This window comes from Aquarana catesbeiana, linkage group LG05 (assembly GCF_042186555.1).
Source record: "Aquarana catesbeiana isolate 2022-GZ linkage group LG05, ASM4218655v1, whole genome shotgun sequence".
NCBI lineage: Eukaryota > Metazoa > Chordata > Amphibia > Anura > Ranidae > Aquarana > Aquarana catesbeiana.
Window position 1 is genome coordinate 499521812 of NC_133328.1, and position 16011 is coordinate 499537822.

At 42.6% G+C, this 16011-nt stretch overlaps 1 protein-coding gene across 2 annotated transcripts in view; it reads right to left on the reverse strand.

The window, feature by feature from the left end:
* The window catches only part of PRKDC (protein kinase, DNA-activated, catalytic subunit), a 712087-nt gene that overhangs the window by 376385 nt on the left and 319691 nt on the right, over nt 1–16011 (reverse strand). For both annotated transcript variants that reach the window (XR_012244521.1, XM_073631567.1), the window contains exons 46-52: nt 14259–14407; nt 12250–12390; nt 12038–12157; nt 11667–11810; nt 10723–10874; nt 10480–10611; nt 29–140 (exon numbers count right to left, since the gene is read on the reverse strand). Coding sequence is in view for 1 of the 2 variants with exons in the window: in XM_073631567.1 (XP_073487668.1) it covers nt 29–140; nt 10480–10611; nt 10723–10874; nt 11667–11810; nt 12038–12157; nt 12250–12390; nt 14259–14407 (950 nt within the window). In the remaining variant the exon portion in view is untranslated. The remainder of the gene's footprint in view (nt 1–28; nt 141–10479; nt 10612–10722; nt 10875–11666; nt 11811–12037; nt 12158–12249; nt 12391–14258; nt 14408–16011) is intronic.

Consider the following 16011-nt stretch of genomic DNA (forward strand, 5'->3'; position numbering starts at 1 on the left):
GTGTTGAATCTAGTATAGTAGTACATACTTTCTCTTTCTCAGCAATGTAACGAAGGACATGTCCCAGGACCTCAGCTGCTGCCACATAAACCTCTTTAAATCTTGTAAATGTAAGATTGTTGACCAGTGCTTTAAAGTACCTAGAGAGGAGAAACAATTATTGAACAATGCCTTACCAAGATACTGAACAGTAAAGTAAAGCCCCGTACACACCGGCCGAATGTCGGGAGACATTGGCTGGTTAAAAAAAACAGCGACATTCGACCTGTGTGTATGCTACCCTGGCTGGCCTCTGTCAGATGAGCATGCTGGAAAACCAGCAGCCGACTGACTCCCAATCAGCGCTCTCAGCCAATGGTGGAGAGCATTGATGGGAGTGTTCTGGTGGGGGGGGGGAGGGGGTTGGCGTCCCCCTGTCAGTACACAACAGTTCAGCAGGTAGATCGCTATACTAACTTTGCAAAGCTCCGACACTCTTATGCCCCGTACACACGGTCGGATTTTCCGATGGAAAATGTCCGATCGGAGCGTGTTGTCGGAAATTCCGACCGTGTGTGGGCTCCATCGGACATTTTCCATCGGATTTTCCGACACACAAAGTTGGAGAGCAGGAGATAAAATTTTCCGACAACAAAATCCGTTGTCGGAAATTCCGATCGTGTGTACACAAATCCGACGGACAAAGTGCCACGCATGCTCAGAATAAATAAAGAGATGAAAGCTATTGGCCACTGCCCCGTTTATAGTCCCGACGTACGTGTTTTACGTCACCGCGTTCAGAACGATCAGATTTTCCGACAACTTTGTGTGACCGTGTGTATGCAAGACAAGTTTGAGCCAACATCCGTCGGAAAAAATCCTAGGATTTTGTTGTCGGAATGTCCGAACAAAGTCTGACCGTGTGTACGGGGCATTAGTGTGTACCAGGCTTAAGCTTAACCTTACATGACAGTGCTATATGTTAACCACTTCAGCCCCGGAAGGATTTACCCCCTTCCTGACCAGAGCACTTTTTACAATTTGGCACTGCGTCGCTTTAACTGCTAATTGCGCGGTCATGCAATGCTGTACCCAAACAAAATTTGCGTCCTTTTGTTTCCACAAATAGAGCTTTCTTTTGATGGTATTTGATCACCTCTGCAGTTTTTATTTTTGTGCTATAAACGGAAAAAGACCGAAAGTTTTGAAAGAAAATTATATTTTCTACTTTTTGTTATTAAAAAAAATCCAATAAACTCAATTTTATTCATACATTTAGGCCAAATGTATTCAGCCACATGTCTATGGTAAAAAAAAAATGTCATCAAGCGTATATTTATTGGTTTGCGCAAAAGAGTTATAGCGTCTACAAACTAGGGTACATTTTCTGGAATTTACTCTCATTTCTTGAGGTGCTAAAATGGCAGGGCAGTACAACCCCTCCCAAATGACCCCATTTTGGAAAGTAGACACCACCCTAAGGAAATTGCTAAGAGGCATGTTGAGCCCATTGAATATTCATTTTTTTTGTCCCAAGTGATTGAATGACAAACAAAAAAAAAATTTACAAAAAGTTGTCACTAAATGATATATTGCTCACACAGGCCATGGGCATATGTGGAATTGCACCCCAAAATACATTCTGCTGATTCTCCTGAGTACGGGGATACCACATGTGTGGGACTTTTTGGGAGCCTAGCTGCGTACGGGGCCCTGAAAACCAAGCACCGCTTTCAGGATTTCTAAGGGTGTAAATTTTTGATTTCACTCCTCACTACCTATCACAGTTTGGAAGGCCATAAAATGCCAGGACAGTTCAACCCCCCCCCCCCCCCAAATGACCCCATTTTGGAAAATAGACACCCCAAGCTATTTGCTGAGAGACATGTTGAGTCCATGGAATATTTTATATTTTGCCACAAGTTGCGGGAAAATTACAAACTTTTTTTTTTTTTGCACAAAGTTGTCACTAAATGATATATTGCTCAAACATTCCATGGGCATATGTGAAATTACATCCCAAAATACATTCTGCTGCTTCTCCTGAGTACAGGATACCACATGTGTGGGACTTTTCGGGAGCCTACCTGCGTATGGGGCCCCGAAAACCAATCACCGCCTTCAGGATTTCTAAGGGCGTAAATTTTTGATTTCACTCTTCACTACCTATCACAGTTTCGAAGGCCATAAAATGCCAAGGTGGCACAAACCCCCCCAAATGACCCCATTTTGGAAAGCAGACACCCCAAGCTATTTGCTGAGAGGCATGGTGAGTATTTTGCAGCTCTCATTTGTTTTTGAAAATGAAGAAAGAAAAGAAAAAAAATGTTTTTTTTCTTTTTTCAATTTTCAAAACTTTATGACAAAAAGCGAGGTCTGCAAAATACTCACCATACAGAGGTATGGTGAGTATTTTGCAGACCTCGCTTGTGGGGGGTTTGTGCCATCTGGGCATTTCATGGCCACCGAAACCGTGATAGGCAGTGAGGAGTGAAATCAAAAATTTACACCCTTAGAAAGCCTGAAGGCGGTTCTTGGTTTTCGGGGTCCCGTACGCGGCTAGGCTCCCAAAAAGTCTCACACGTGGTATTCCCGTACTCAGGAGAAGCAACAGAATGTATTTTGGGGTGTAATTCCACATATGCCCATGGCATGTTTGAGCAATATATCATTTGGTGACAACTTTGTGCAAAAAAAAAAAAAAATTGTCTTTTTTTCACACAGTATTTGCGCAGTGATTTTTCAAAGGCATTTTTTGGGGGGAAAAAAACACACTTTTTTTTAATTTTAATGCACTAAAACACACTATATTGCTCAAATGTTTGATGAAATAAAAAGGATGATCTTAGGCCGAGTACATGGATACCAAACACGACAATCTTTAAAATTGCGCACAACGTGCAGTGGTGACAAACTACATACATTTTTAACCACTTCCCGACCGCCGCACGACTATATACGTCCTAAGTTTGAACGGGGATATCGTTGTTATGGCAGCAGCTAGCTGCCATAACCCCGGTATCCCCGTTTTCGTGCGGCGGCCGGCTTTCAGATAAAAGTGGTCCCTGCGGCGGATTCGCCGCGAGATCACTTTTATCGGTGGCGGGAGAGGGGGCCCCCCCCTCCCGCCGCGATCCGGTGCCCTCCGCCGCTTACCGGAGCCGTCGGTAGCGGCGGAGGCGATCGCGTCCTCTTCCGTTGTGTGTCAGGAGACAAGTGAGGCCAAGATGGCGCTCACTCGTCTCCAAGATACTGCTGGGCGGAAGCGACATCAAAACGTCACTTCCGTCCACGCCTCTTAAAGGCATATTTTTTCAAATGTAATTTTTCTAAATGACTTTTTTTTTTTTTTTTATTGCATTTTAGTGTAAATATGAGATCTGAGGTCTTTTTGACCCCAGATCTCATATTTAAGAGGTCCTGCCATGCTTTTTTCTATTACAAGGGATGTTTACATTCCTTGTAATAGGAATAAAAGTGAAACAATTTTTTTTTTTTTTTTTTAACAGTGTAAAAATGAATAAAATATTTTAAAATAAATAATAAAAAAAAAATTTTTTAAAACCCCCCTGTCCCGACGAGCTCGCGCGCAGAAGCGAACGCATACGCGAGTAGCGGCCGCATATGAAAACGGTGGTCAAACCACACATGTGAGGTATCACAGCGACCGGTAGAGCGAGAGCAATAATTCTAGCCCTAGACCTCCTCTGTAGCGCAAAATATGCAACCTGTAGAATTTTTTAAACGTCGCCTATGGAGATTTTTGAGGGTAAAAGTTTGATGCCATTCCACGAGCGGGCGCAATTTTCAAGCATGACATGTTGGGTATCAATTTACTTGGCGTAACATTATATTTCACAATATTAAAAAAAATTGGGCTAACTTTACTGTTGTTTTATTTTTTTATTCAAAAAAGTGAATTTTTTCCAAAAAAAGTGCGCTTATAAGACCGCTGCGCAAATACGGTGCAAAAAAAAGTATTGCAATGACCGCCATTGTATTCTCTAGGGTGTTAGAAGAAAAACCATATATAATGTTTGGGGGTTCTAAGTAATTTTCTAGCAGAAAAACCTGTTTTAAACATGTAAACACCTAAAATCCAAAACGAGGCTGGTCCTTAAGTGGTTAAAAGCCTTTAAAAGCCTTTACAGGTTACCACTTTAGATTTACAGAGGAGGTCTACTGCTAAAATGACTGCCCTCGATCTGACCTTCGCGGTGATACCTCACATGCATGGTGCAATTGCTGTTTACATTTGACGCCAGACCAACGCTTGCCTTCGCCTTTGCGCAAGAGCAGGGTGGGACAGGGGTGCTTTTTTTTTTTCTTTATTTTTTTTTTGCTTTTTTTATCTTATTTTTAAACTCTTTCTTTCATTTTTTTTTTTTTTAACCACTTACCAACCGGCCCATAGCCGAATGACGGCTGCAGGGCGGTTGGATAACTCTGGGTGGACGTACTATGACATCCTCCCAGAATTCCCCTCTCGCGCGCCCCCTGGGGCGCGCACCCGAACACATCCGTGACCGCCGGGTCCAGAGGACCCGGTGCATCACGGATCCCGGTAAATGGCCGCTGATCGTGGCCGTTTACCATGTGATCGCGCCGTCAAATGACGGCGCGATCACATGTAAACAGACCGGCGTCATCTGATGACGCCGCTTCCTCTCCTCCCCTCCTGTGTACCGATCGGTACACAGTGAGCGGGGAGGGGGATGGATGGATGTCTGCAGCGCTGTGGGCTGTATGTGTAGTGCCCACAGCGTTGCACAGAGACATCCATCCATCCATGCTCAGCCATCCCTACTACTATGCAATGCTGTGCAATACTCTGCCATGCCCCCGCCATACTTTGCCATGCCCCCGCCATACTCTGCCATGCCCCCGCCATACTCTGCTATGCCCCCGCCATACTCTGCCATGCCCCCGCCATACTCTGCCATGCCCCCGCCATACTCTGCCATGCCCCCGCCATACCGATCGGTACACAGTGAGCGGGGAGGGGGATGGATGGATGTCTGCAGCGCTGTGGGCTGTATGTGTAGTGCCCACAGCGCTGCACAGAGACATCCATCCATCCATGCTCAGCCATCCCTACTACTATGCAATGCTGTGCAATACTCTGCCATGCCCCCGCCATACTCTGCCATGCCCCCGCCATACTCTGCCATGCCCCCGCCATACTCTGCCATGCCCCCGCCATACTCTGCCATGCCCCCGCCATACTCTGCCATGCCCCCGCCATACTCTGCCATGCCCCCGCCATACTCTGCCATACCCCGCCATACTCCGCAATACCCCGCCCCCGCCATACTCCGCAATACCCCGCCATACTCCGCAATACCCCGCCATACCCAGCTGTACTCACCCTCTGTATGTGGCCAGGCTGTGGAAGTCTCACACATGTGGTATCGCCATACTCAGGAGGAGCAGGAGAATCTATTTTGGGGTGTCATTTTTGGTATGTACATGTTATGTGGTAGAAATATTGTATAAATGGACAACTTTGTGTTAAAAAAAAAAAAAAAGCGTTTTAACCACTTCCCGCCCGCCGGCCATCATACAACATCCTTGACTTTGTGCGGGGATATCTGAATGATGGTTGCAGCTACAGGCATCATTCAGATATCAGCTTTTTCAGCCAGCGATTCCCTACACCATGAGAATGATCATAGCAGCTGTTCCACTGCTTGATCGTTCTTACGGGAGGTGAGAGGGGATGTCCCCCCCCTCCTGCGCTTCTACCGACTCACCGCTACGATCGAAGCCAGGATCGTTTTTTTTTTTTTTTTTTTATTTCAGGCTTCCCAGCCTAGAGGTGAGATGTGGGGTCTTATTGACCCCATATCTCACTGTAAAGAGGACCTGTCATGCCATATTCCTATTACAAGGATGTTTATATTCCTTGTAATAGGAATAAAAGTGGTCAAAAATTTTTTTTTTTTGGAAAAAAGCATCAAACTAAAATAAATAAAGTAAAATGAACAATAAAAAAAAAAAAAAAAAAAAAAAATTTTTAAAGCGCCCCTGTCCCTGTGTGCTCGCATGCAGAAGCGAACGCATACGCATAAGTCCCGCCCACATATGAAAACGGTGTTCAAACCACACATGTGAGGTATCGCTGCGATCGGTAGAGCGAGAGCAATAATTTTGGCCCTAGACCTCCTCTGTAACTCAAAACATGTAACCAGTAAAAAATTTTAAAGCGTCGCCTATGGGGATTTTTGAGTAGCAAAGTTTGGCGCCATTCCACAAGCGCGTGCAATTTTGAAAGGTGACATGTTGGGTATCTATTTACTCGGCGTAACTTCATCTTTCACATTATGCAAAAACATTAGGCTAACTTTACTGTTTTGGTTTTTGTAAAGCACAAAACAGTTTTTTTTCCCAAAAAAAACGCGTTAAAAAAATTGCTGCGCAAATACCGTACGAGATAAAAAGTTACAACGACCGCCATTGTATTCTCTAGGGTCTTTGCTAAAAAAACATATATAATGTTTTGGGGTTCTATGTAATTTTCTAGCTAATAAATGATGATTTTTACATGTAGGAGACAAATGTCAGAATTGGCCTGGGTGCTCCAGAACGCCTGAAGGTGCTCCCCTGCATTTTGGGCCTCTGTATGTGGCCACGCTGTGTAAAAGTCTCACACATGTGGTATCGCCATACTCGGGAGTAATAGCAGAATGTGTTTTGGGGTGTAATCTGTGGTATGCATATGCAGTGTGTGAGAAATAACCTGCTAATATGACAATTTTGTGGGAAAAAAAAAAGTAAAAAAAAAAACCTTGATTTTGCAAAGAATTGTGGGAAAAAATGACAACTTCAAAAAACTCACCATGCATCTTTCTAAATACCTTGGAATGTCTTCTTTCCAAAAAGGGGTCATTTGGGGGGTATTTGTACTTTTCTGGCATGTTAGGGTCTCAAGAAATTAGATAGGCCGTCAGTACTTCAGGTGTGATCAATTTTCAGATATTCGCACCATAGCTTTTGGACTCTAACTTTCACAAAGACCAAATAATATCCACCGATTTGGGTTAATTTTACCAAAGATATGTAGCGGTATAAATTTTGGCCAAAATATATGAAGAAAAATTACTAATTTGCAAAATATTATAACAGAAATGAAGAAAAATGTATTTCTTTACAGATTTTTCGGTCTTTTTTCTTTTACGGCGCAAAAAATAAAGAACCCAGCGGTGATTAAACACCACCAAAAGAAAGCTCCATTTGTGTGAAAAAAAGGACAAAAATTTCATATAGATACAGTGTTGCATGACTGAGTAATTGTCATTCAAAATGTAAAAGCACCAAAAGCTGAAAATTGGTCTGGTTAGGAAGGGGGTTTAAGTGCCCAGTTGTCAAGTGGTTAATCATTTTTATTGTTATGCCAGGGAATGTAAATATCCCCTATGATAGCAATAGGTAGTGACAGGTACTCTTTTTTGAAAAAAATGGGGTCTATTAGACCCTAGATCTCTCCTCTACCCTCAAAGCATCTGACCACACCAAGATCAGTATGATAAAATGCTTTCCCAATTTCCCAATGGCGCTGTTTACATTCGGCGAAATCTAAGTCATGAAATGCTCGTAGCTTCCGGTTTCTTAGGACATAGAGATGATTGGAGCCATTCTGGTCTTTGATCAGCTCTATGGTCAGCTGGCAGAACCACCGGCTGCATTCTCAGGTTCCCTGTTGGGACAGGAGAGCTAAAGGAAAACATGGAAGACGGTGGGGGGGGGGGGGGGACATTCCCTCCCACTGCTTGTAATTAGCCGCTAAGATTGCTTTTACATGAAAGCCAACTGCTTGCTGAAAAGAATGATACCAAGATGATGCCTAAACCTGCAGGCATCATTCTGGTATAACCACTCAAAGTCCAGCAACATACCAGTACATTGCTGGTCCTTGTTGGGCATATATTGTAATCTTTTTTTTATGCAGCCTGTGGGCTGAACGAAAAAAAGAGATTGATCGGTGGGTATGCCCACCATTAGAATACCTCCCTTCATCCACCCACTTTTAATGATGGGCATACATGCACTATTTATATATGCCGAAGCATGGGGGCATCCGCCCCAAAAGTTAGGAGCAAATCGCTCCTCCGCCCCTGCTGCCCCCATGCTTCAGCATATATCATCTCCGACAGCGCTGGAGTCACGGCTTTATGTATCGTGGGAGCAAACGCTGTTGCTGTCAAGATAAATAAATCCGCGCTGCAGCTGAATGGTGTACCTGAAAACAAAAAAATGGTTAACAATAAAACACAGTACACAGTAAAGTATAAAAAATTACATGCCTGAAAAGCAAACAGGATAAAACATGATAACAATAAAACATTGCAGAATAGAATACAGCAAAAAAGAGCAGAACAATAGAGAGAGAGAATAGAGAGAGAGAGAGAACAATAAAAAGACAACTTTTTTTGTTTTTTTACTTTTTGTTTTGTAACTAACTTTTATAACTGTAACCGGTTCCAGGTTCGGGTCTCTCAAAATGCAATGGCATCTTGGGAGACTATGTAAAAGTGTGCCTAGTCTGTGCAATGCTGTACCCTACGCTAATACTCAACTAGTGTATGGTAGCATTAAAAACATTCACCAATGTAAAGACCAGGATTGTCAGGACAGGAGGGACAACAATAGCGGGTGTCACGCCTATATCCGCGCTTGCTGCAGACACAACAAATTTTTGGGGGGGTTCGTTGGGTAGGGGTACTCGGGAGGACATAAAGAAAATGCCTCTCATGCAGCCGACTGCATTTGGTTGGGGGTGTGAATGGGGGAAGTACGAGTGCTGCAGAAGTGGTGGGTTCCCAATTAGGATTGGCAAATGCAGCAGGAAGGGCACTATGGGCACAATGGGCCTGTGTTTATCTTCTTCTTGGTGTCAGCGGGACACTACTTGTGCTTGCCCCCCTCACCAACTTGAACTGCACTTATGGGACTCGCCACGTCACCAAGTGTTACTGCAGTGCTGGTTTGACTACGACTGGGGTGTACTAGGCCGCTGGTGCTTGCCAGTTCACCAGAAGGAATAGCGGCGCTAGTACTGCTCTGCTCCATACGAGGGACCTGTGGTTCCTGCACCTCAACAAGAGCAGAAGAAGATTGGGGTCGGGTACGCCTGACCTTGGCAGGGACCACAACTCCGTCGTCAGAGCTATCTGTCATGGAGCCGCTGTCGTCTACAGGATCGTATTCTGAGCCTGAATCTGACAGATGAGTGACTTCCTCTTCATCTGTCATGCTCAGAAACGTGTAGGCCTCGTCACTACTGTACCTTCGATTTGCCATTTTGGGCTCTAAATTTAGTGGTACAGTAGTGAGACTCACAGGTAAAAAAGCTCCTGACTGTTAGCGACTGATTAAAACGCTACCAAAAAAACTGTTAGCGATCGCAGGGATCAGGCCTGACTCTGCGAACGCTGCAGTTATGTGTTTAGTGTTTTGTAAGTGACAGTGATCGATCGATACTGCATTTGGGTGGGCTGGACGGAGGGGCAAAACGCAGGTGCTAGCAGGTATCTGGGCTGATCCCGCTAACACTGCGTTTTTGGGAACCCTAAACTGCTGGGGACACTAGTATAGATCTGATTGGATCAGATATTGATCCGTTCAGATACTATACCACTAAGGGAGGTGTATGCTGCGTGCGTGGGTGTTAGCGGTACTGGCACTAACCTGACGCTGCCTGGGGCGACGCAGACCCTATCTGACCCTATAACCTAACTTGCATCACCCGCCGGGTGATCAGGGGGTTAAATCTTTATTAGGTAATAAAAGGCGGGTGCCCTGACACTAAAAACAAACTAATTAACCAGCGCCACCCGTAACAGTTATACGGAGATCAATGGTGAAAGGGTTAACTAGTGGGTGATCAAGGGGTTAAAACTTTATTAGGGGGGGTTAGGGGGGTACCCTAGACCTAAAGGGGCCTAACACTAACTGCCCTACCACTTATAACTGTCACAAAATGACACCAATGCAGTAATCAGTAAAAAAAAAAACCTGCTATTGGTGTCACTGTGACAGGGGGTGATGAGGGGTGATCGGGGGGTGCAGGGGGGTGATCGGGGGGTGCTCGGGGTGTGAAAAGTGTGCCTGCATGTTCTACTGTCAGTGTAGTGTTGTGCAGACTTACTTGGATGTTTTCTCTCCTAGGCGCCTTAGCGAAAAGGCTTCCTGAGGAGAGATGACATCACTTCCTCTGCCGCTGTTCACATTACAGCAGCAGAGGAAGATTTTCATTCATTGGGAACGATCGCGAGGGGGTGGCCACGGATGAGTGGCCTCCCCCTCAGCACTGATTGCTCCCCTAACGATGCCAACCGCCTCGGGCACCGGGGAGCGCCCCCCGCCCGTGGGAGGCAGATCACGTACCAGGTACGTGATTTTGCCTGCACGTGCCATTCTGCCGCAGTATATCTGCATTAGGCGGTCGGCAAGTGGTTAAACCATCAGTGAAATATCCCCGATAAGGCACTTTTAACTTACCGGTCAGAATTGATTCCACATTTTGGGTCAAATGGAGGAAAGTTATTAGCCACAGCTAATCCCAACAACTGAATTCCCACAGAGTTATCTTTCTTGTCAGGGTCAGTGCCAGAAAAGCCATGGTATATTACCCTATTAAAATAACACAAAATAAATGAAATGTTTAAATAACATTTCAAAACATATTTGTATTAAACTTATGAGGCAATTACAATCAAATATTTACAAACTCTCCACACATACTTGTATGGAATAGAAAGGCAATCCTTCCAGCATTCCAGGACTGTTTTGATGATCTCAAGATTGTGCCTGAACACGGCTTTCTTTTCGTGAAACGCATGTGTCATCAAGAATTCAAGCAATCTGTTAGCTAGGATCTCATCCTTTGCAAGCTCCTAAGAAAAAAGCAAAATCTCATCATAGAAATTGTATTGAAAGACATGGGAGGATATCAGCTGACCCAGGGAGGAGGTGTAAATTGAGAATAGGAGAGGTCTAAGTACAGAACCTTGGCAGACCCCAATGGAAAAAGGAAGAGGAGAGAAGAAGGTGGAATTTTAAGTGACGCTGAAGGTGTGGTGGGATAGGGAAGATGAAAACTAGCAGAGAGTACACTCATGGAGACCAAAGGAGTAGAGTGTTTTTATTTTGTTTGTTTTTTAGGAGGTAGTCGTCAACCCTATCAAAGGCAGCAGAGAGGTCCAGGAGTAGGAGTACAGAATAGTGCCCATTGGTTTTAGCCGTTAATAGATCGTTTAGATCGGGGACCAGGAAGGTTATTCTCAGGTGGTTGCTCAGTCGATTGAAGACCAAATGTTCAAGCGGTTTGGAGGAAAAGGTGAGCGAAGAGATGGGGTGTAGGTTGTTAAAATTGATCAGGTCCAATGAAAGCTTCTATATAGGGTGACTAGTGCATGTTTTAAAAAGTTGGGGGGAGATGCCAGAAGATATGGAGAGATTAAATATGTGTAGTTAGGTGGGCATTAGAATTTTTTTTACCAACCTCGTCAAAAGTAGCGAGATCTCATCACAAATTGGATCAATTTTATTTTTAAAGTGTCCTGGGCAGGGAGTTAATGGGTGGAGGCAGTTGAGGATGAAGTAGAGAATTAAAAAAGGTAGAGAAGAGTTGACGGGGGATTTTAAAGTTCAGAAATCTTTGAAAAGCATTGAAGTAATTAACTTACAGTTGGTGTTGCAATGCTCGACCAAGACAAAAGGGTCACAACTGTCTCTACCACCATGTAATGAATCCCTGTTCCACCATTGTTTCCAGAAACAACCAGCTGCAATATGGGGCCAATCCAAAACTTTGCATAAGGTCGGAAAACCTAAAATCCCAAAAACTATTATTTGACAGGTACTTGCTAATTTCATAAAAGTAATTTATTGCATAGTTGTTGCCCAATGATTATTTCCATAAATGCATAAGTATTGAACTACGTATGTGCTAAACACAACTATTATTTTATGCAACTATAATCTAATAATGTTTTGGGATATGCAAGCCATCTTCTCACAGTTGACAACTGATGGTATAAAATTGTAAGAAACCTACCTCTTCACTATTGACAATAAGTTTGGCAATGAAAAGACGAATGTTCAGTTGGGTGGATGGGTTTCCAAGTTTGGTATGTAAAAATTTCATCCATGGAGGCAAGTCTTGTGGAGTGACTCCCTACAAACAGACAATAAAATAAAACCTAACTAATCAGAAGTATTTTACAATTTACACAAACAAAATGTCCATTTGAAAGTACTGACTCATACCTCTTCCACTTTTGGTGTGATTTCATTTCGTTGCATGTGTTTAATCAGTCCAGACATAGTTGTCATACATTCATGCTGATTCAGTTCATCCATTTCAAACTCCATCACATCATCTGGTGCCAGGGTTTCAGAGTTCAGTTCCTGCAATGAAAAATGTTAGGAAGTATTTCTGAAATCATAGGATCTCATCTACAACAGAGCATGCTTAAAGTGATTGTAAAGTTTTTTGTTTTTTCTTTAATAATAAACATGTTATACTTGCCCCCTCTGTGCAGTTTGTTTTGCACAGAGCAGCCCGGATCCTCCTCATCTCGGGTCCCTCTTTGCTGCTCCTGGCCCCTCCCTCCTAGTGCCCACACAGCCAGTAGCTTTCTATGGGGCACCCGAGCCGAGTCACAGCTCCGTGTGTTCATTTAGACATGAAGCCCCGACCTGCCCCCACCCGCTTTATCCCCCGATTAGCTGACCGACTTTGACAGCCGCGGGAGCCAATGGTGCCGCTGCTATGTCTTAGCCAATCAGGAGTGTCCCAGACGGCTTAGACACTAGTGGACATCGCTGGAGAGACATTGGGCTCAGGGAAGTATTAGAGGGGCTGCTACACACAGAAGGTTTTTTTTATCTAAATGCATAAAATGCATTAAGATAAAAAACCTTCTGCCTTTACAACTCCTTTAAGAAAGTATAGCGCATATTTTACTCGAACACCATCACATGAAATAAGACAGAATACATCTATTAGTTGGCCAATGTCTCTTACAGCTCCCACTGCAATATGTGACAGTAAAATGACATAGTCACAACACTGATTTTTTGGAAGGAATGAATTACGAGAAGTTAATGTGGCAGGTTAAGCATCCATAGGAAAAGGCACTTATCCAGTAATTTTGCTTAAAGACCTGTACAAAGAAACCATAGAAAACATGGATAGTGTATTACTTCATGGGACTGAAAATGATAGGAACACTTTCTTGCCCTCTGCAAAAAGCTTAGCAAAAGTGTCAGCATTAAACAAAGAAGATAAATAAGGTTGAACAACCTAATGAAAGATTTAAAAAATCCCAAATTATTCTAATTGAGTTTTACCCCTGTCCTGAATGTATACTGTACAACATTTTATTAGCAAATAACAAAAAATGCTTATAAATAATTGTCTTTATGGAGGCCAGAGTTAGGCCACATTCACACTGACAAATGGGAAAGTTTGCGATAAGGTGTGGGAGACCCATTGGGGGTTTCCTGCAATTTGCTGTGGGTGGGAAGCCCAATTGAAAGCAATGAGAAACTGACAGCTCCCGCGGCTTTTCTCATTGCATGCAATCGCTCCTGCGGCAATTACCTGTGAATGATCAGCCCTGGATGCAAACAGTAATTGCAGAGAACCTGCTGCAGCTAATCGCAAACTGTACCATTTGAAAGTGTTAATGGGGCCTTAGTGTTAAAAATATGAAGTTATTTGAGAGGTATATGACATCAAAATAAATACAAAAACAGCTGAGAAATGAAAGGCTAAGTATAAGTGCAAAAAATCTATAAATGAACCCACATTTGAAAATGTGAAATTAAATATTGAATCTAGAAGTCATTTGCAACTTTAAACAGTGGATCATGGAGCAATGCAAGGGCTCCATGTTCATTCCAAGGTACAGACTTTCCGTCAGAAAGCTGGAGATAGTGTCAATGGACTACGAGTGCAGTAATCACCGCACTTGTGTTCAAGTGGTAACAAGTCTGTCTACTCCGGTGGCAGAAAGAGTCTGTCTACACACGCTGTCAGAAGGGGGATAAACTTGGCACTTTATTACACCCTTAATATGGGGGTAACATGCTCTAAAAGGTGGTGCCCTTTAAATCAGCATGACAGATTCCCAAACCATTGCAGATAAAACATTTTGAGGCATCTCCTTTTTAACCTCATTGATCATTTAAATGTTTCTATAAATTATGTATACAAGGCAATATCACCTTGAAACCCTTACAAAATTATTGAATGATATGTTCTTTTGTACCTTCTTCCTGTTACGTTTCTGAGGTTTCATTGGATCTTGGGAACTGTAGGAAAAACTCTGGACTCCAGTGGAGAAATCAAACTGGCTCATTTCTTCACTCAGGCTGCTATCAGCCATGTATGACTGTGAAGATAAGTACTGGGGCTCATCTTCGCAGGGAAAGAAAAAGAAATTATTCATATTCAAGTCAAATTTTACAGCAATGACGTCTCCTATACCTACACATATGCAAACATTTGCATACTACTACTTTTCATCCCATACATATTAATATTTATTACTATTATACAAGAACAACTAGAGAAAAAAAAAGTTACCTTAGGATATGTACAACTTTTATAAAACAAACTATTCAATATACATCAGCTATTAAACAAGCTATTTAGAAATAAGACATAACTTTCGCCTCATACTTTCTTTTGGCTCCCATAGTCCTTGCTTACATAGGCCTATGCACCCACTGTCTTTTAGCAGTCACATGGAAAGAGTCACATGCTCCTCCATGATCAGAACTACTGAAGAAAAGTTGACTAGATGCTGTGGAGAATAGTAAGAATACTACAAACCTTTTTGCTTTGCACTGCATAGGCAAAGAACAGGTTAGCATTAAGACACAGAGACAGCAAAATATTACATGTCTACTAGTTTTTTTGTTTTTTACTGTGGGAGTACCTACACTGAGGTAACAACTCAAAAATATGTAACAACGTCAAAAAATAAACACAATACAAATATTTATTTTTAACAGTAATCATCCTTAATCTGAAAATAGGAAAAAAAAGTACTTGTGCGCTACTAAGTGTGAATAAATGAAAAAAGTGCAATGTGTGGATATACAGCTGCTGAACTCCTAATGTCACCAGCACCTAATAGAAATATTATTACAATCAAATGAAGCAGCACTATATGTAAACACTTAAGTGATTTAAGAGTTATGATATCTCCACGATATCACAAAGATAACACCTTAATATTCAATAAAGTGCAAATTGTGATAATATTCAAAATTCATAATCAAGGTACAAAATTCATAAATGATAATATTCCTATCAGTGCAAAAAAGCTGTGAAAAAATCTAAAATAAACTGAAAAAAAAATATATAGGACCTACTGGAGAGGGGAGGGCTGCGAAAGGTTGCGGAATGCAGTTCCAGCTGAAACAAAGCCCCGCTTATAGGACAGCAAAGAACATCCATTAGCTGGAGGATACTTGGAGAGCGGTCTGTAAAGACGTGGAATATACAGCATAATAGCCTTTGCCACCTGCAGATACTGCCGTTTCCCTGTTCTTTTGCGATATCCCAAAGCAGGAAGGAGAGGAGCGGAGATTGTCTTTAGAGTACTCAAATGTGTGACTAGACCCACTGGGGCAAGAAATCATAAATTCTGCCAGGGTATGTGTGTATGTGTATATATATATATATATATATATATATATATATATATATATATCCATCCTGGCAGAATTTATGATTTCTTGGCCATTTTTCAAAGAATATGAATGATAACACACAAACTATTCTTTCACTCATGGTTAGTGTGTGGCTGCAGCCATTTATAAACAATCAACTGTGTTTACCCTTTTTAAATCATAATGACAACAGAAACTACCCAAATGACCCTGATCAAAAGTTTACATACCCCAGTTCTTAATACTGTGTATTGCACCCTTTAACATCAATGACAGCCTGAAGTCTTTTGTGGTATTTGTGGGTGAGGCTCTTTATCTTTCTCAGATGGTAAAGCTGCCGAT